The sequence below is a fragment of the Zalophus californianus genome, chromosome 10, assembly GCF_009762305.2.
Source record: "Zalophus californianus isolate mZalCal1 chromosome 10, mZalCal1.pri.v2, whole genome shotgun sequence".
In the NCBI taxonomy this organism is placed as follows: Eukaryota; Metazoa; Chordata; class Mammalia; order Carnivora; family Otariidae; genus Zalophus; species Zalophus californianus.
This window is the reverse complement of record NC_045604.1, coordinates 54,312,835-54,334,075: the sequence shown is the minus strand read 5'-3', so window position 1 is coordinate 54,334,075 and position 21,241 is coordinate 54,312,835. Positions and strand designations below refer to the sequence as shown.

The 21,241-nt window shown below is 34.6% G+C and overlaps 1 protein-coding gene across 4 annotated transcripts in view; it reads left to right on the top strand.

Moving 5' to 3' along the window:
- SUCO (SUN domain containing ossification factor) overlaps positions 1–21,241 on the top strand; it is an 89,686-nt gene that overhangs the window by 3,433 nt on the left and 65,012 nt on the right. For 3 of the 4 annotated variants that reach the window (XM_027611415.2, XM_027611416.2, XM_027611418.2), the window contains exon 2: positions 19,308–19,416. In XM_027611415.2, coding sequence (XP_027467216.1) covers positions 19,308–19,416 — 109 coding nt within the window. Of the gene's footprint in view, positions 1–9,222; positions 9,371–19,307; positions 19,417–21,241 lie in introns of all 4 variants that reach the window. The other variant, XM_027611420.1, reaches the window with a different exon arrangement.

Below are 21,241 nucleotides of genomic sequence, written 5' to 3'. Positions count from 1 at the left end.
TTGTTAGGAGAATGAAATGAGATAATACATATGACAGGTCTTTATAAAATAGTAAGGGTATATTATCTTTATATTTCACAAAATATAAATAGGGTATATAATCTATATATTTCATCATAAAATTATTCAACAAGGATTTTTCTCCTGCTTATTATGTATCATATGTTGTTATGGGCATTGAAAACCTAAAAATCGGGTGACCAGCTTATCCTGGTTTTGTCAGTGAAAGTCCCATGTCCCAGGAATCCCCTGGGGATTATTTCTTACTGCTGCTGCTAACAAGTTGCCAAAACTTTAGTGGCAGCATACATTTATTATCTTACAGTTCTGGGGTCAGAAGTCCAAAATAAGTCTTAATTGGGCTAAAGTCAGGATGTCAACAGAGCTGGCTCCTTGAGTCTCTGAGGTAAAGAATCTGTTTCTTGACCTTTTCAGCTTCTAGGGCTACCTGTGTGCGGTCTGTGACTCCTTCCTCACATCATTCTAACCTCTAGCTTCAGTCTTCACATCGACTAAATGACTGATCCTCCTGCTTCTTTCTTACAAGCACTTTTGTGATTACATTGGGCCCACCAAGACAATCCAGGATTATAGCCCCATCTCAAAATCCCTCATTTAATCACATCTGCAAAGACTGTTTTAACATGTAACATATTCAGGGATTAGGACTCGGACATCTCTGGAAGGCATCATGCAGCCTAATATACTCCACTCAGTCCTGGCAAACTGGGAAGATTGAGCATCATCCTAAAGAGGAAAAAGATTTGGTCTGTGCTTTAAGCAGTGGATAATCAAAATTTTTTGATTGTGTCCCCCCTCAGTCAGTAAAACCATGTGTATGCACCTTTTAATATGTGCTCAATTGTTTATAAGTTATGTGCATGTGCCAATATGATATTAGTATAATAGTATAATAATACAGAGATGTTTAAAAAAGATGAGAAAAATGAACAGTCTAATACTTTCTATTAATAGTACTTTTTTTTGCTCTCAAATAATAATTTCTGGTGAGAGCTTTGTGGTTGACCCACTAGATTATTTTACATCATGATGTGATTGATGAATAGCCCTGCAGTTTTCTTGTTGACTCGTGCTTGTGTAGGTACTATGTTTGCAGTCTTTGCAGGAATTTTTTCAAAGCTACTTCTCCATGTTGTGAGAGTCAGTTTAGTTAAAACTAAGTAATATAATCCCTAAGTCTACTTAATTGGGCACATACAAATGCCAGTGCCTCACAATGTGCTGGAAGTAAACACCATTTTGTGGAACTTCCACATTTTCCCACAGGTTTCTGACTACATAGTCCCTGGGGTTATTGATGTGTGACCAGCTGAGCTTCAGAACAAGTATAAATTCTTATATTAAACTTAGTAAAGCTTAATTAATTAAAAAAAGACTTTTATAGAGCCGTTTTATGTTTACAGCAAGATTGAAATTGAGTGGAAGTTATGGAGATTTCCTATATACTCTGTCCCCACCTTTGTATAGCCCCCTCATTAATCATCATCCCTTATCAGAGTGGTTTATTTCTTTAAGACTAAAAAAAAAATATTCTTGCACCCAATAGGATCATCTTGGAGAAGCTCATATTTAGAGCTAATGAGAAAAACCTGACATTTAAACAATTCTCATACATTTGACAAGTATAATAATCACAAAAAAATAATTACAAAGATCTTTAGGAACACTAAGGGTAGAATTTGTATTCTAGATATGGCTATCACTAGCTGTATGTCCTTGGACAAGTTATTTCTATGAGTCTCAGTACTCATCTGTATAAATGGTTTGCAGGATGGATAGTTCAAAGTGGAAGAATTTTGTTTCAGGTAGAGGCCAAGATTCCTAGAGTATATGTGGGGAGAGATGGGAAGGGAGGCTAGAGCCAGGTTTTGAAGGGACTTGATAATTATGCAAATGAACTCTATTTTTTAGCCTGGCTGAGAGTATGAGCCAGGGCAGTAGTTTAAGCAAGAGCATGAGGTCAGATTGATCTTTTAATTAGATCACTGTGAGGATAGAGTGGATTGGAAGGGATAGGCTTTGGAGGCTGGAAGCCCTAAAGTGGCAGTCACACTGGAGATACTTGATAGATATCTAAATCAAGGTGGATCGGTTTTCTTTGCTGTTTTGTCCTTAGTAGTAATTTCTCTGAGTATGTTACCTAGTTTTCATTGACCTCAGAGGTAATATTTCTTGGTTTGTGATTTTATTTCTATAGCCCTTATGTTGCTTTTTCTTTGATAATTTTGCTGGTTTCTTGCTCATTTGTCAGTATGCCTAAGTGAGCAGAAATATAAGAAACAAGAAAAATATATAAGCAGTTTTATCATTTTTAAGATAATTGGAAATATCCTTGAAAATCCTAACTCTGTCTTTTGTCTGGAGAAATGATTTTCTTTGTTGTGTTTCTGTAATTTTTTTTTAAGACCACAAATCTCTTTTCTGAATAAAATAAATATTCAAAATAAAATAATAAAGTAATCCCTCTTCTTTAAATCATTTGATGACTTTTTTTTTTTAATAGTCTTTCTTGTCCTGGGCATGCAGTTTTTAGCATGGTGACTCTAGGTAATGATACTGTGTTGTATATCTTCAAGTTGCTAAGAGCAGATCTTAAAAATTATTACAAGAAAAAAAATTATAGCTGTGTGGTGATGGATGTACTGAACATACCACAATATATACAAATATTGAATTACTATTTTGTACGCCTGAAATAAACATAATATGCCAGTTGTATCTCAATTTTTTTAAAAAAAAGTCTTTCTTCTGGAACTTGACGTGAAAAACTTTGGGAAGAAAAGTTTATCTTTGTCCTGGGATATACATTCCAAAGAAAGTGTATGGTACATAAAAGAGGTGTTGAGTTATTAAGTAGGAAAAGGTCTGAAAGAAGGTATGACAGGGAGGTACAACATCTTTGTGTAAAACTCCAACACTTGTGTTCAATAAAAAAGTGGCAAATTACTTACTTATAATATCCTTTGAATTGTTTTTAAAAGAGTTGGATGTGTTTTATAATAACCTCTTTAGATTATTAAACATTTGAGGATATATCAGAATGGAGGCAGGAGTTGGGTTGGCTGGTAATGAAAAAAAACAAAAGATACTAACACCTAAACATACCTTTGGACATCGGTTATTTCATTTTTCTATTGTTCATGAACTCCGAAATTATTCTTTCACTTTTTTCAACTGTATGAATAGAGAAATAGGTCAATATATATAGCTGACATTCTAGGGCTTGTAATGAAAGGGAAGAGAAAAATTTATAAAAAATTTAAGTGCTTTATTATTCTTTCAAGCCATCTTCAAGTAGAAACATATGTATGAAATACTTTAGTAGTTTATACATAAATGGAACTTTATTTGAAGCATAATATGTACATGTTGCAGATTGTACTTTAGTGCCAATTGTATGTTGATTTGCTTTTAAGGCCATATTTTAAAGTAGAGTCAAAAAATAAAATTGTACATGTTGCAAGGATATGAGAAATTGTTTTCAAGTATTTGCAGTATAAGAATGTTAATCCCTTGGGATAAACTTATTTCATAAATGCAGATTTTTTTGAAAGCTTGATTTTATTTTAGGACTTTATTTTTGTGATGAATCACTAGTTAAAATTGTTTTATATTTTACGTAGAAGTAACACCTAGCTTTGTTAGAAAATGTTTTGTGGCTTGTAGGTACTGAGCTAATTTTGTATTTCTTGTTATAGAGTATTTGTAATCTAACAGGAGAAAATATGTGAAGTGCTTAAAACAATGCTGTGCTCATAGTAAGCAATGTTATAAGATTTCTTTTTATTTCCTCTGGGTGCTTTGATATAATTAGGAGGGCAGAGGTGTCAGGGTTCAGAAACAGGAATCCCTAAAATTCATTCAAAATGTTATTTAGTTACCAACAATGTATTTGTTGTGGTGGGGAATACTGAAGAAGCAGGAGACTTGAGCTCTGTCCTCTGGAGTATACAAGCTGGTTGTCCAAATACACATACATACTAGGGTAGTGGAAAGGGTATAAAACTAACTCAGAGCTTGGTTATAACCCTTTTTTTGCAATATTAATAGTGAGCCTTTATTGGGTGCTTATTTATATTCTCAGTGTTTCATGTCCACCAACTTATTTTATTCTCTTTACAACTCTTATGAGAGCCACGCCATTTTAAAGATGAAAAAAAGAGAGGCACAAAAAAGTTAACCTACTTGCCCAAGTCCTCACAGCTAGTAAGCAATGAGCCAAAGCCTAAGTAGGCTGAGTCTGAGCCTGTGTTTTGTTCTTATTTTTTATTTAAATTCAATTTAGTTAACATATAGTGTATTATTAATTTCAGGGGTAGAATTTAGTGATTCATCAGTTGCATGTAACACCCAGTGCTCATTATATCAGGTGCCCTCCTTAATGCCCATCATCCATTTACCCCATCTCCCCACCCACTCCCCTCCAGCAACCCTCAGTTTGTTTCCTATAGTTAAGAGTCTCATATGGTTTGCCTCCCTCTGTGTTTTTATCTTAATTTTATTTTTCCTTCCCTTCCCCTATGTTCATCTGTTTTGTTAAATTCCACATATGAGTGAAATTATACGGTATTTGTCTTTCTTTGACTGACTTCACTTAGCATAATACCCCCTAGTTCCATCCATGTCATAGCAAATGGCAAGATTTCATTCTTTTTGATGGCTGAGTAATATTCCATTGTGTATATCTTCCTTATCCATTCATCTGTCAATGGACATCTGGTGAGCCTGTGTTTTTATCACTACTCTATACGGCCAGTAGTCTGATAGATGGCCTTAGGCAAGTTTCTTTACCTTTTCTTTGTGTGTCAGTTTTCTTATCTGAAAATGGGCAGACTGGATTGCCTCAACTAGGAATGACCATTAGAATTATTCATGAAGCTTTAAAAAAATACACATGCCTAGCATTCTTACCTTGGGGATTCAGTCTCAGTAGGCTTGGGATATTCTTGTTCATTCCAGTCATTACTACTAGATTAGATTAATTCTGAATTTTTTTTTTTTTTTTTGTACATTTAGCATTCTAAGATACCTGGTTTGAACATTGATGAACAATACAAAAAGCTGAATTGTTCAGCAGGTGCTTAAAGAAGGGAAAAATTAGGCCTGGAGTTGTCAGGAAAGACCTGACTTAAGTTTAAGAGAAAATGATGTGTGGCTTATAAACTTTGCTTCTTTGGAATGTAGATGTTTCATGAACTGAAATAAGATGTACTAGTGCTGCTAATATGAATAATGGTCTTTTCCTAGTGTGGGGTGTATGTGTGTGTGTATCTGTCTGTCTGTAGTGGGTAGATAGTACTTAATTGTCAAGGAGAAAGAGAATAAAAGAGATAGTGTACTTGATATAGGTGGGAGTGATAGTAAGCAGACAAGCTTGCATAGAAACTAAAAGCTGTATTTTGGGAATTGTAATGGGTTTTACAAGCTAACCCAAGGAATTAGACAGTAAAGATCCAGCAAGAGAAGTGGTGTTCCAAGAATGTTATTTTAACATCATTGTGCTAGAAATATTTCAGGAGAGAGAGACTTGGAGGGATAAATACTTAAAAAAAAAAAAGGCAGTTGAAATAATTGACATTTATCATAACAAGTATTTGGTAGTAAAAATGAAGAGAGGGTGCACTGAGCAAAGTTTTGAGGAAGTAAATGATCTGGTTTGGACATAGATCAGCCGTTGACAGTACAATATAGTAGAAATAGCATTGGTCTAGGAATCAGAAGAGAACTTGGTTTTATTTATTTATTTATTTATAAAGATTTTATTTATTTATTTGACACAGAGAGAGAGAGAGAGAGAGACAGAGAGAGAGGGAACACAAGCAGGGGGAGTGGAAGAGGGAGAAGCAGGCTTCCCGCTGAGCAGGGAGCCTGATGCGGGGCCTGATCCCAGGACCCTGGGATCATGACCTGAGCTGAAGGCAGACGCTTAACGACTGAGCCAACCAGGCGCCCCGCGAACTTGGTTTTAGTTTGCCTCTAACAAGCTCTTGTTCTTCAGAACTCCCTTTCTGTCATCCATGTCAGTGTTGAGAGATATTTACTGAGGCTTCTATGTGGTTCGTTCTATATAGGAATCTGGTAGATAAAACAAAGTTAGCTGCTTTCTTGGAGTGTACTGGTTGAGAGAATAAATGCTAGGATCTAAAGTTACAAACCTGTGCAATAAAGTTGAAAGAGAGAAGAAAAGTTAATTGTTTTTAACTGAGGCAACTAGAAGAATTGGACATTGGTTCAAAAAGAAATGGAAGAGTTGCAGAGGATTTGAATCGGAGAAGCTGTTGAGATGAGTGGAATGATCCAAGTGGAATGATCCAAGTGGAGACATTATATAGGCACTTAAAAATGCAGACTTCTGACCTTTAATTTTCAGTCAGACTGGGTGACTCAGTCGGTTAAGTGTCTGCCTTCGGCTCAGGTCATGATCCCAGGTTCCTGGGATCCAGTCCTGTATCAGGCTCCCTGCTCAGCTGGAAGTCTGCTGCTTCCCCATTGTGCTCACTCTCTCTCTCGCTCTCTCTTCTCTCTCTCTGTCAAATAAATAAATAAAATCTTAAATTTTTTTTTTTAAATGCAGACTTCAGTGCATTTAAGAATTGGGCTGGAGTTGTCCTCATAGCAGGGATCATTTTTGAAACAGAAGTTTGAATGTGGAGCTTCTGCAGATACTTAGAATAAAGAAAGATGCCAAGCAAAGTAAAGCTCTGAAGGAAGGAGAGTGGTTTGAAATGAAAGATGGGAAGAGGTTTAAGGAGGTCATTTGAGTGGCAGCAATTTAAAATGTCTCAGATAAGGCTGAGAAAAGGGCCTTGTTTTCAAAAGAGGGAAGTAATTGGTAAAAGCTTATGGGAGTGGAAAGAGAAGATACTTGAAGAGCTGGTAGGCATGAGTTCTTACACATTTGTTTGGCAGCCAGAGAGATAGAAGAGGCTAGAGTAATCTCACCCTTATATGCTTCAGCCCATTCTATACAATGCCATGATTTATCTTACTAACGCACAATTTTGATTATGTCAGTCTCTTGCTGAAACATCTTTCAAAGACTCCTGTCATCCTGAAGAGTAAAAATGTAAATGCTCACCTTAAAGGCCTGAAGTCTGGCCCAAACCTACTTTTCTAGCTTTATTTTTCACTCTTCTTAGATAGGCTTTCTGTTATAGCATGAATAACCTGTTAGCCTGTTAGTAATTTATTTGGGGACCATCTTTGTAGTTTTGAGTTGAAAATTAAGGTCACGAGGTATTGTGACTTGGGTTTTATAGGCTAAATACACCTGATGCAGTTTCTTAAACTATGTCATTATCAAGTAAGTTTAGTATATGTTTATCTTCAGCAGCTTTGAGAACAATTGTATTGGCTGAATTTCTAATGGTGTATTAAGATGTAAAAACAGAACATACCATATTGTTTAATAAGTGCTACCCTATGCTGGATCCTTGAAATTCTAGGCAAATTTAGTGAAACAATCCTCTAATAGATTTTGATACATGGAATAGTTAAGCTAAGAGAATACAAGACCAGTCCTACATCAGACTGAAAATTAAAGATCAGAACTTTCAAAATTCAAAGGTTTGATTAGAAGCAGACACTAGAATTCAGAGTTTTCTTCAGCTAAGCTCTGCAATTCCATGTGATTTGATTGGAGACTGCTGTGGCAGCCGAAAAGAAGAAAAACTGGGGAGGGAAATGAGCACAGTGTGACCTCTTCTGATGGATCAGCAGGTAGACCTCGCAGAGAGAAGCAACCTTAAAGGAGCCCCCAAGCTGATAATAGATAAAGAAGAATATCTGTTTTTTAATACATTGTGATTAAAGAAAGTAGAGGGCTTATGAAGTGAAAGCACTGGAGGCCCAGTGATCTTTTGGTCTTTTTTGGATTTTGATCAAAGTGGCTTCTATTATACCCATTTCCTACAAATCTCCGTGTACTTCATAGAATTTCTTATAATTTTTTCAAATTTCTGGACAATAATGTCCAAAAGAGCATAATTTTCACTCTTACCTGAAAGTTAATTTCTACTTTCCTACCTTTATGTTTCATAGGTATCTTTCCTGGATGGCCTTTTTTGTTTGTTTGTGAAGGGGGAGGTAGGCAGGGCATCACTTTAACCACACTGCTGTAATTGAATGGCTGACGCTATGTTTCCATACTATGGATTAGATTTGTACTTCTGGTTAAGAAGCAATTCTTCATTGCCCAGTTCTGTTCTTTCTTTTACCATAAATTCCGTGATTATTGGGCTCTCTCCCTTTCCTAAGTTCTTATCCAAGCTGTTCCAATCCATAGTCAAAGGAAGTGCTCAGTGTTGTGTGAGGAACAGAAATATAAACAATTAATTTCAGTTCAGCGTTGTAGTAAGTGCTCAGATATGCCAAAGGGTTGTGGCCAAACCCCAGATTGTGGAAATCAGGAATGTGTCCTAGTCCCTAACATGTTTCTGCCCCCAGAAAAAAGAATAAGAATTTAGTCAGGTTTTGGATGGTGAGGAGTGGGAGCAGGGTCAGAATAGTCTTGGAAGATGGAGAAGCATGAGCCAGAGGCTTGGAAGCATGAGACAGCATAGTATGTGTTTAGGGAACAACTACAAGTAGTTCTGTATTACTGAAGCATGAAGTGGGAGGCAGGGAGTGGCAGAAAATATGAAACTGAAGACTTAGGGCAATAGAAGAAAATTTTAGATATTTTAAAATATGTAAGGAAGCTTGAATTTTGTCATGGAGAGTTGATAAAAGGTTCTAAGAAGGAGAACAGTAATTCTGACAATTATAGTTAGGTTCTTGGCAGTGTGAAGGGTTGATTTGCAGAGGTGGTAAGATAGGAATTAGGGAACTCTGTTAGGAGGTTGCTGTAAGTAAGAGATGAGGGCTTGAGCTAAGGCAATCATAACAGGATGGAAAAATGGGTTACAGAAATTTGAGGTAAAATGAACTGTAAATAGTGGAAGGAGGATGAAGGAAAAGGAGTAGTATAGATGTTTTTCAGGTTTCTAACTTGAGGACTGGGTGGATAAGAGTATCACATGATGAGAGCAAGGATATAGGAAGCGGAGATTTGGAAAAGGAAGATTTTTGTGTTCAAGTTTGGATTTAGTTGTTTTAGAGATATCTTGGAACATGAAGTGGGGGAGATTCAACTTTTAAATGAGGTATACAAGGAAGACTGAGAGCAGAACCCTGGAAGCACTGAAATTTAATCTGCTGCAGTCCACAGAAGCTGCATATCAAAGGAGACTCAGAAGACTCTGAGAGAGATGGGAAACAGAATTGTGTAATTTGACAAACCAAAGGAGAAGAGGGTTTCAAGTGGAAGCAGTAGTCAGAGGTGCCACACACAGCAGAGAAATCAAAAAAGGTAAATCCTGCTACTACCATACTGATTTCAGTAGTTTAATGAGGGCAGAAATTAGAATTCAGCAGGCTGAGGGCTAAGTAGAAGGTGAAGAAATTGAGACTATAAATATATGCTAATTTGAAATTTGATAAGTAAAAGAAGGTAGAAAGGACAATAGCTGGTAACAGTAGTTAACATTTGAGTGCATATTTTATGTCAGACTAAGCACAGTGCATGCATCATTTTATTTTCCTCATAATAACTCCATTTTATTTATTTGAGAGAGAGAGAGCAAGCAAGTGAATGAGTGTGCATGGTGGGTTCATGAGCCGGGGGGGGGCAGAGGGAGAGAATCTCAGGCAGGCTCTACCCTCAGTGCGAAGCTGGATGCCAGGCTCCATTTGAGATCATGACCTGAGCCAAAATCAAGGGTCAGAAGCTTAACTGACCAAGCCACCCATGTGCCCCGAAGTAACTCCATTTTAGAGTATCGATATTGAGGCATGCAGGTTTTGTAATTTACCCAAGAACATACAACTTATAAATGGAGGACTTGGGAATCTTGACTCTGAAGTTCCATGTCCTAGCCACTATGTTACAAAACTTCATTATTTCTATTGTTGTTGCCACTATCTAAATCTGAGGTAAATGTTATTCTTCTTTTGTGATAGTTCTTATATTTTTGTTATGCTATAACTAGCCTTGACTAATACCATCAATTCTTGAGTGAACAGATCAGTTGACCAGAGAATATTAAATATGAAGTATAGCAATACAGAAAGATCATAGGCTTTGGAGAGAGATAATCTAGGCTTGCCGTCACAAATTGAATGACTTTAGGCCAGTTAATTTCTGAGCTTTAGCTTCTTTATTTGTAAAAATTAGATTAAGATTTTCTTCTAAAAGTCTGAATAAAAAAATAAAAACATAACTTTTTTTTTTTCCCCAAGACATCAGGTGCTTACGATTGCATTGCTCATACTCGATGCAGAGTTCTGCATGGGTCCCCTTTTTCACTCCATTTTACGTGATTATTCTTTTATCTTCTATCTTCAGTGTCATTCTTTTTCCCATTTTAGGCAGTTACCCCAGAGTATGTTTGAGCCTTTCTAGTCAGGCTGCATGTATTTATTTGATGTGTTTTCTTCCCAAATAGTCTTGTTTTGCTTATATGTTATAAAATTTTACATAAATTGTATAATGCTATTAATCTCATTCTTTCTACTTCTTTTCATTTAACACTTATTTTTAATTGCTTTAGTTATTAGAGTCATCATTAAAATGAATTTTAAGTAGTTAATGATGTGGGAGATGCCCTCAGGAAAGCCTCATAATATCATTTATTCATTGAGCAGCACTTTGTGCGTAGCTGCTTCTAATGAGAGACTATATGTTAATAAATGCATTTGGGTGTATTCTGTTCCATTTGCTTGTCTTTTGCTATCCCAGTACTGTAGTCTAGTTAGAATGGTTTTGTAATAAATTTAATTATCTGGCAAGGGGAACCACATGCCTTTGCTTTTTTGTTAATTTAGCTATTTATGGGCCACTTTTTTTCTGTATCATATTGAGAACAAATGGATCCTTCAGGTATTTTGATAAGAGTTATATTTGAGTCTTTACATTGCTGTTACCAGTATTCCATCTATGAACATTAGATTTTTTGTGTATTTCTTTATTGTATGATCATGACCAGAGTTAAAATTTTTTGTCTATAAATGGTTGTGTATTATTTTTCTTAGGTTAATTTCTAAATTGTTTATAATTTTTGTTATTGCTAATAGCTTCTTTTCGGTTACTGCTGGGAGGAAAATATAAACTTTTCTGTTTCTTAAATTTTTAAGTTGAGATAATTTACATACAATGAAATGCACATATATTAGCTCTATATGTAGTTGGATCAGTTTTGACAAATACGTATATTTGTGTAACCTACCCCCCCATCAAGATATAGAACATTTGTATCACCCCAGAATGTTCCTCATGTCCTTTACTAGTGAATCCCCTGAAGCAACCTGTAATTTGATTTCTATCACTGTGGATTAGTTTTGCTAATTCTGGAACTTCATCTAAATGGAGTTATACAGTATTTTCTTGTGTCTGGCTACTCAGCATAATGTTGCTAAGATTTATCCATGTTGTTTCATTAGTCAGTAATTCATTTACTTTTATTGGGAGTATTTAGTACATTTCTGAATATACTATAGTTTATTCTGCTGTTGGACATCTGGGCTGCTTCCAGTTTTTGGCTATTAGAAATAAAAGGTACTAGGGCCATTTTCATACAAGCCTTTTTGTGGACATAGTTTTCATTTCTGTTGAGAAATACCTAAAAGTGGAATTGCAAGTGCTGAAACAGATGGATATCATACGCTTCTGGATATAATACCCTGAGAAAGACACAACATCACTTATGAATGATCCCATCCAGGAATATATAACCTGAATCTGGACATGAAGAAATATCAGACAAGCCTCACATAAGGACCATATTATTTAAAAAATTAAAGGACCATGTTCTTAAAAAATACCAATGCCACATAAGCTAAAGGCTAAAAACTATTTCAGGTTAAAGGAGGCTGAAGACACATGATAGATGCAGGACATGATTCTGGACTCAATTCTGTAGTTGGGAGTAGTGGAGGGGGAATACTGTAAGGATATTATTGGGTTAATTAACAAAATTGCAGTATGGATGATAGGTTAAAGTATTATGTCAGTGTAACTAAAGTTGATAATTGCACTGTGGTTATGTAAGCGAATATCCTTATTCTGTGGAAATACATGGTAAGGTAGTTAGAGATAAATTAAATGGAGAGGGAGAAAGAGTGAGAAGGAAGATGTGAGAGTGTGCTATGAGCAAATGACAAGTGATGGAACAAATGAGGCAAAATGTTAACAATAGGTTGATATGGTTTGTACTTTTGATATGGTTTGTTCTTTGTACTATGCTGGCAGTTCTTCTGAAACTTTGAAATTATTCCCAAATAAAAAGTGAAAAAAACAAAAAACCTGTTTTGGGATTTTCCCCTTCTCTATGTGAGGTATTGATTAATCCACTCAAATTTCTTTAAGTTTTATACTTTATGCCAGTTTTGCTATTTTTCTAGAGAAATCCATTTCTTCTTTTTGAAATATATTGGTATTTGTATAATTTGTAATATTTTATAATTTTAAAAATCTGTTTTATCTGTGGTTATTTCATGTTTTTGTACCATATTTTGTTAATTCACATCACCAACTCTTCTTGATCGGTTTTGTCAGAGATTTATCTTTTTAACATTTTCTTCAAAGAACAAAGTTTTGGTTTTCTGAATCTGCCTTTTTCTTTATTTCAGTGTTTTCTGTCCTTACAGCCTTCCTTTTTATTTTATTTTATTATTTTATTTACACTGTTACCTCTTTGAGTTGAAAGATTAGCTCTTTTTTTCAGGGTGTTTAGAATGTGTTTAGAAACATAGTTTTCCTGCTATTGTCTTATCTGCATCCCACCAATTTTGACCAGTAGTCTTCCAGTATAATATTTCATAATGTTCCTTATTATTTCCTCTTTAACGGAAGGATTATTTTGCTGCATCATTTGTATTTCTAGGCTTAGAATGTTGGCTTTTTGTTACTTCAAATATTGTTGCCATGTGGTTGGAGAGCGTAGTGTATTAGATCTTCAGTCTTTGGAATTTGAGTCTTCTTTTGAAGTTTTAGTATATGATCAGTATTTGGGAAATAGTCCATGTGTGCTTGAAAAGAATGTTTAATTTGATTTGTTACAAAGTTCTGTATTTTTGATCAAGCTTGTTTCTTATAAATCTTATATTCCCTTAGTTTTTGTCCATCTGTTATTTTGTAAGAGATAATTTAAAATAGGCTACCAAGGCACCTGGGTGGCTCAGTTGGTCTAACTCTTGATTTCTGCTCAGGTCAGGATCTCAGGGTTGAGACTGATCCCTGCGTCAGGCTCCATGTTGGACATGGAGCCTGCTTAAGATTCTCCCTCTCCCTCTGCCCCATTCCTTCCAACCCCCACGCTTTCTCTTAAAAAAAAAAAAAAAGCTACCATAATTTTTGATTATTCTGTTTTCACATGTAGCTTTGGTTGTTTTAAATATTTTGAAGTGATATTGTTGGGTGCCTATATGTTTATAATCATATCTTTTTACTAAAATCTCTTAGTGACATGCTTATCAATTTAATTAAGTTTTAATTAGAATTGCTACTTATTTTTTTTCATGTTTTCTCAATGTATCTTTACTCAAATTTTTAATGAATTGAAAAGTATGGCTAATAGTTCCTAACAAGCCTCTGTATGTAACATGATATCTGGTAAATATTGGTAGTCTTAAGTGCTTATATAGTTTTTTCAGTATAACTCAGAGGGAAACAACATTAACTCATTTGAAAGTTTGACAGACTCCAGTTTAGTTTTGCCCTCTCCCTGCAATTATTAGGCTTGGCTCATTTGCATATTAGCATATTCTTTATTGCACATTAATGTGTCTTGGAATTTATTATTGCATTATTTTGCTAAGTTTCTTTGATAAGATTATAAAAAGTAATTGTTTAAGGTAGCTAGGTCTGTATTTTTGAGCTAGCAGTTGTAAAACACTCTCATTCTAAGCCATTGGTATTAAAAAATGGTGTTTCCTCAATCACTTGTACATTAAAGAATACTTTCTCTCTCTTTTTTTTTAAAGATTTTATTTATTTGAGAGAGAGAATGAGAGAGAGCGAGAGCATGAGAGGGGGGAGGGTCAGAGGGAGAAGCAGACTCCCTGCTGAGCAGGGAGCCTGATGCGGGACTCGATCCTGGGACTCCAGGATCATGACCTGAGCCGAAGGCAGTCGCTTAACCAAGTGAGCCACCCAGGTGCCCCAAGAATACTTTCTCTCTTAATGAAATCTTTTTTTTTTGTCACTTCAAGGCTTGATTCAGTTGCTATATCCTCTAGAAAAAATTTCCTGAGTCCTTCTCCTGTTCCCTTCAGTCAGAGCTAATTAATACATCTTTTACTTAACATTTACATTTTAACCACTATTTTTTGAAATATATAGTTTTAACATACCCTTTAAAACAGCATAGTGCCCAGCAGTAGGTTCCCACTGCAAGAAAAACTTAAGTCACTATCCATTCAAGTTGAAAACCTTCTTTCAAGAAAATCTGTTAGTGCCATCTGGATACAAACATTCATTCCTTCCACACTGTGGTACTTTTTTTTTTAGAATCTAGTAACCATTAAGAGCATATCTAGAAGAGCTTTTGTAGAAATAATAGGCAAATAACAAATATTTGTCATTAAAATAGATGAATATATATTTATTCTATTAATACATGGTAAGCCTATTTTTTGGAGAGTGAACAAAAAAGATAAACATTAATGATATAAATACGAAATTAAAATGGAGTGCTCAACAATTGCTAATATTTCTATTGCTTTTAAGCGCATACAGTTTATAATTTATCCATATGCTTTTTGTCCATTTTAAAGAATTCTATTCTGGCAATTGTACCCAGACAGGTATTAAAATAATATATGTAAAAAGTAAATACAACATTGAATTACTATTTTGTATTTAAAAATGGATGGAATTCTAAAACTTTTTCTTATGGGAATTTAAAGACATGCCAAAAAGTATAGAAGGAAAAGTGTAATGGGCATGTACCTGTTGCCTAGCTTCAATAATGATTAGCCTTTTGCCAATCTTATTTCTCTCTGCTCCACTTCTTCTTTTTTTTTTTTTTTAAAGATTTATTTATTTATTTATTTGAAAGAGAGAGAATGAGAGAGAGAGAGAGCACATGAGACAGGGGAGGGTCAGAGGGAGAAGCAGACTCCCCGCCGAGCAGGGAGCCCGATGCGGGACTCGATCCCGGGACTCCAGGATCATGACCTGAGCCGAAGGCAGTCGCTTAACCAACTGAGCCATCCAGGCGCCCTTAAAACAGCTTCTTAAAACACTTCTTAAAACAGCTTTATCGGGCATAATTGGCATACAAAAAACAACATAAATTGTACAATTTGATACATCTTGGCATACGTATACATCCATGAAACTATCACAGGCAATTAGTGAACATATCCCGTTTATCCTCAGGAATTTTCTCATGCCCTTTTGTAATCCCTTCCTCCTGGCTTCCTCCTCCAGGCAACCACTGATTTGCATTCTGTAGCTATAGTTTAGTTTGCATTTTTTGTATTAGGTAAACGGAATCATACACTATATACTTTTTTTTTTTGATCTGGCTTCTTTAACAGAAGAGTTATTTTGAGGGTGTTGTGTGTTTCAAGTTCATTCCTTCTCATTGCTGAATAGTATTACATTGCATGTCTGTAGTACAGATTGTTTATCTATGTACCTGTTCATGCACATTTGAGAGTTTTTTCCAGTTTTTGACTATTATAAATAGAGCTGCTGTGACCTTTTGTGTTTTCCTTTCTCTTGAGTGAATACTTAAGGGTGGAATGGCTGGATCATATATAAGTGTGTTTCACTTTTAAAGCAATGCCAAATTGTTTTCCACCATTTATATTCCCACGAACAATATATGAAAGTTTCAGTCCTTCCATATTCTTTGCAACACTTAGTATGGCCAGTCTTTTAAATTTTAGCCATTTTAATGTGTGGTATCTCATTATGGTTTTGATTTGCATTTCTCTATGACTAAGGATGTTGAGCATCTTTCACTTTTATTTGCCATCCCTGTGTCTTCTTTGGTGATATGATGGTGAAAATCTTTTGCCTGTTTTTAAAAAATTAGGTTGTTTCTTATTTTTTTTAAAGATTTTATTTATTTGCCAGAGAGAGAGAGAGAGCATGAGTGAGCATGCGTGTTCACACACACACAAGAGCTGCAGGCAGAGGGGGAAGCAGGCTCCCCGCTGAGCAAAGAGCCCGATGCAGGACTAGATCCTAGGACTCCTGGATCATGATCTGAGCTGAGGCAGATGCTTAACTGACTGAGCCACCCAGGCAACCCCAAAATTGGGTTCTTTCTTACTTGAGTTTTGAGAGTTCTTTACACTGGATACAAATCCTTTACCACATATATGCTTTGCAAATATTTCCTCCCAGTCTGTAACTTTCCTTCTCATTTTAATAAGTGTATTTTGTGGAACAGATGTTTTTAATTTTGAAGTTCGGTTTCTCAATTTTTTCTTTCATGGATTGTGCTTATTTTTAAAAGAAACTTGTATTTTGGATTGATTTTAGATTTATAGACAATATGCAAAGGTAGTACAAAGAGTTAACTATATACCTTTCACCCAGCCTCCCTGAATGCTAAATCTCACATAACCTACCCACATTGGGGAGGGCAGTCTACTGAGTCTACTGATGGTAATGCTAATCTCATTTCCAAAAAACTCAGAACTCGGGGTGATAGGATTTGATTTATGATATTAAAAACAAGGATCTGTTGGTCTTCACAATAACTGTGGATATTAGGAATTACACATACACACATACGTAGTTCCTGATGATAAAACTAGTATATGCTTGTGGTAGAAATTTAGAAACTATAGAAAAGGATAAGAAAATAAGGGGGTATCACCACCAAAACGCTAATGTCCACAGTTTTGGATATCTGAAACTTTGGTTGTCCCAAATACCGCCCCCCCAACACACAGCTGAGAAACAGTGTAAAAGTCTGTCAATAAAGAAATATGTAATAAATAATGATGTAGCAGTATGAGGTTTTGAAAAGTAATATATTCTTGTGGTTCAAAATTCAAAAAGACATAGAGTATTTAGTAAAAAATGCTCTTGTATTTTTCTTGTGACTCTGTCACCCAGTTTTCCTCCTTGGATGCAACCAAGGTAGTGCTTTTTTAAAAAAAAAAAATTCTTTCAAAGAAATGTATGCATACACAAATACTTTTAGTACACATGTACACATGATAGCCTACTAAGTATATATTATTATGTACCTTGCTCTTCTCCTTTATTTTTTTAGTTTTAATTTTATCAAAATAGTGTATCCATATGAAAGATAGCTCTAAAAGACTTATTTATTTATTTATTTATTTGTTTTGGTTTGAAAGAAACCACTTTCATCTCTTGGCTGATTAATTTTATATTCGTCTCTAAAATAATTGCTTTAATGTCAGTTTTAGGTATTCTAGTGCAGATGATCAGATTCTCTTTACTACATGCTGGTAATACAATTCTGTCATAATTTGGGTTAGATCAGTATTCATTATTTATATAATTATTGACATATATATGCTATTCACAGCTGAGCCATGTAGTAAAACATGATTACTTTTCCTTTTCTGTACTACTTTTCTTTTCTCCTGGAACTAATATTTGACTTAAGTATGCTTATTTTTTAATTTAATTACGAACTATCTGCCAGTTACATAAATTTGTACTTAAGATTTTCAAAGACCTATCTGATGTGCTGTCAATATCATCCTCTGAAAGAAGGTTCTTCTAGAGTTTCTGATAACCTCCAATTTAGACTGGTTGCTCCCTGTTCTCTCTGTATAGCTGTCATCTTAGGATTTCTGTTTCCAGTCACCAAGGGGATTCCTTTTCCCTCTCTCATCTCAATACTATATTGTTGTGATTACTATGGTTTCATAGACATGTAGTTCCCTCATATTAAAGTCTTGTTGATTATTCTTACTGTTTATATAAATTTTAGAGTCAGCCTACCTACTTAAAAATCTCCTTCTTTATGTCTTCAAATCTTCTGTATATATTAGCTTAAATTGTATAATTTGACTTTTCCATGTTAAAGAATTGTCAAATATATTGGCAATTTCAAACAGGTGAACCAAATAGAACATTTCTTGCTAAGTTTGTATTTTAGTTTTTTTTGTTCTTTTGCAAATGGGGACTTTTCTTCTGTTTCATCTTGTAACAGGTGGTGATGGTTTGAGTAGAGTTGATTTGAATCTAATTTTATACCTAGGAATATAATTTTTATATCCAAGACTTCTTTTAATAGGTGGTTCTTTTTAATTTTCCACCTATATAAAGTCATTATCTGCAATTAATGATCATTTTCTGTCCCCCTTTCCATTTTTATACCTTTTATCATATTACATAGTACTAACAGTAATGGACATTCTTGTCTTGTTTCAGATCTAAATAGGGTTATTTTTAGATTACATCACTAAGTTTGAGGTACTGACTTTTAGGCTTGTGTATTGTGCATATATGTTTCCCATGGTAAACATCTGCTTATTCCTATTTTAAGAAAATCTTGATGGATGTGTAAGTTTATCAGATGTCTTTCAGTGACTGTGGAATAATCATAAGATATTTTTCCTTCATATTTTTGCATGGTAGACTAAATAAATAGATTTTATTATATTGAACCACTTTTGAATATCAGAACTAAACTGCTTGATTATAACAGTGGCATATTATTTCTTTGGTGTGTTCTTGAGACTTTCTTTTTTATTGTTTTATTTAGAATTTTTGTGTCTGACTTCATAGTTTGTATTAACCTGTAGTATTCATTTGTGTGTGCTATTTCTCTTAATTTTGGCTATCACGGCTTTGTTTCCTATATCAAAATTACTTGGAAGCTTAGCTTCTATGCTTTGAAATAGTTTAGGCAGCTTTAGAATTCTCTGTTCTTAAATATTTAGTAAAATTTAGAATATTATTGGCATCTGGTACTTTCTGAGGAGGTTAACTCCTTGAAAACTTTTCTTTCTATGATAATTATCAGATACTCCTTTTGTGAGATCTTTATTCTTTTACCTTCATGAAATTCATAATGCCTTACTTGGAATGCTGATAACACAGTTTATGGTTTTTTTTTAGGGCATTAAATAAAAATACTTGTCTTATGTACATTTGTCTTCATTAAATTGTTAAGTTCTTGAGGGCATTAGGGTAGGAGCCATCTATTTATTTATTGCCTAAAATTCTAGCCCATAGTAGGGAATATGTTGGCTTAACAACTTTTCCTTCTTTCTTTCTTTTGGTGATGATGAATGTTTTACAGGCTTCCCAGTTGGCGTGTATGTTGTAAAGAGAGTTCTTCAGCTTCATCATATTACTCTCAAGATGACAATTGTGCACTAGAAAATGAAGATGTACAGTTCCAGAAAAAGGTACCTTAAATAAAGTTGACAATGTAATTTCTGTGTCAGCTTTTTAAGACTTTCTCAAAACATTTGGGGTAAAAGTAATTTCAAAAATACTATGATATAGTTTTTGGTGATTTGTAATTCTCTTTGCTGTAATCTGGAGAGTTACTCAGGTCATTCTGAAAGTAAGCTATCCTTGAGATATTTATATGTTTATTCTTGGAATGTTGTAACATCCTTAGTCCTAGAGTAGGGAAAAAAACAGTAGCTATTCAGAGAACTGAAAACTAGTGGTTCACTTTTTAATATTCTAAATAGTTAAAAGGTTTCAAAAGAAACCCTTATAAGTAAACACTTAGAACTGAGGATTATAGGGAGACCCTGCAATCAGTGGCTGTGTAGTTTTTTTATATAATTGGGTGGAGTGAATAGACACAGTCCAAAAAACCAGACCAGATGGTCTTTAAATCATTTATTATTTTATCATTTTAAATTATAAAATGTGGGGTGCCTGGCTGACTCAATCAGTAGAGCATGCGACTCTTGATCTCAGGATCATGAGTTCAAGCCCCACATTGGGCATAGAGCCTACTTAAAAAAAAAAAGAAAGTAAAATCAATCACTCAATAATAGAAGGTGAGTATTGACAAGATTTGGCTCCCCCCCATCAATATATGTATTTTAAAATACAGTTGATCCTTGAATGACATGGGTTTGAATGTGTGGGTACATTAATATGCAGATTTTTTTATGGTACAATACTGTAAATGTATTTTCTCTTATGATTTTCTTAACACTTTGTTTTCTCTAACTTACTTTAATGTAAGAATACAGTATAATAATACATATAACATACAAAATATGTGTTAATTGACCTCTTATTATTGGTACAGCTTCCAGTCAACAATAGGCTATTAGTAGTTTTTGGGAAGTCAGAAGTTATATGGAGATTTTTGACTGTGCTGAGGCTTGGTATCCCTAACCCCTGCATTGTTCAAGGATCAACTGTATAGAAGTAATTTATACTAACTATAAAATATTCATATTTATATCCTCTTCCCCTCCCCAGAGGAACCCCAATTTACTGTTTCTTATGAAAACATTGAGACTTTTTTTTTTTAGTTATCTATATATGGCACACAAATTAGTATTTTATTTTCCATAAAATGTCATATTATAAATATTCTACAAATGACTTCCCCCTTCGGCCCAATAATATCTCATTGACACCTTTTCATGTTGCTGTATTCTTGTGATGGTTACATTTTTATTTCATCGTATAAATTATGTATTTATTGACAGACTTTAGCATTGTTTCTCAGCTGTGTGTGTGCACGTGGGCTTGTGTGTGTGCATGTGTGTGAACATAAGTTTATAATTACATACTTGGAGGGGTTGGCATTACATTTATTCAAATTTTGGAGTTATGTTGGATTTATTTCTGGGCTGGAGCAATTTTGAAGACTGTTGCTGAATATCTCTTTAAAAAGAATACAGTTTTATACTTTTACCCACGGTCTGTAAAACTTTGATCTAATTTCTGCTGAAAAATTTGAAGACTAAATGTGAGAATGAATTTAAGCAAAGTATTCAGGGGGGAAATCATATTCTTTCAGCAAATATTTAAGTATCTGGTATATGTTATAAAGACTTAGGTAAACAAAGAATATGAACTTTGCTTTTATGAAACTTACATACTAGGAGATACATTTAAACTTGAAGGTGTCTGAAATCTTAACTTGTAAGTCAGTGTCAAAAGAGAGATGATACAAAGAGCTGTATGTACATTCATTTATTAGATATTTCCTGAAGCCTTGTGCCTAATACATAGTGCTACATGGTAGGACTA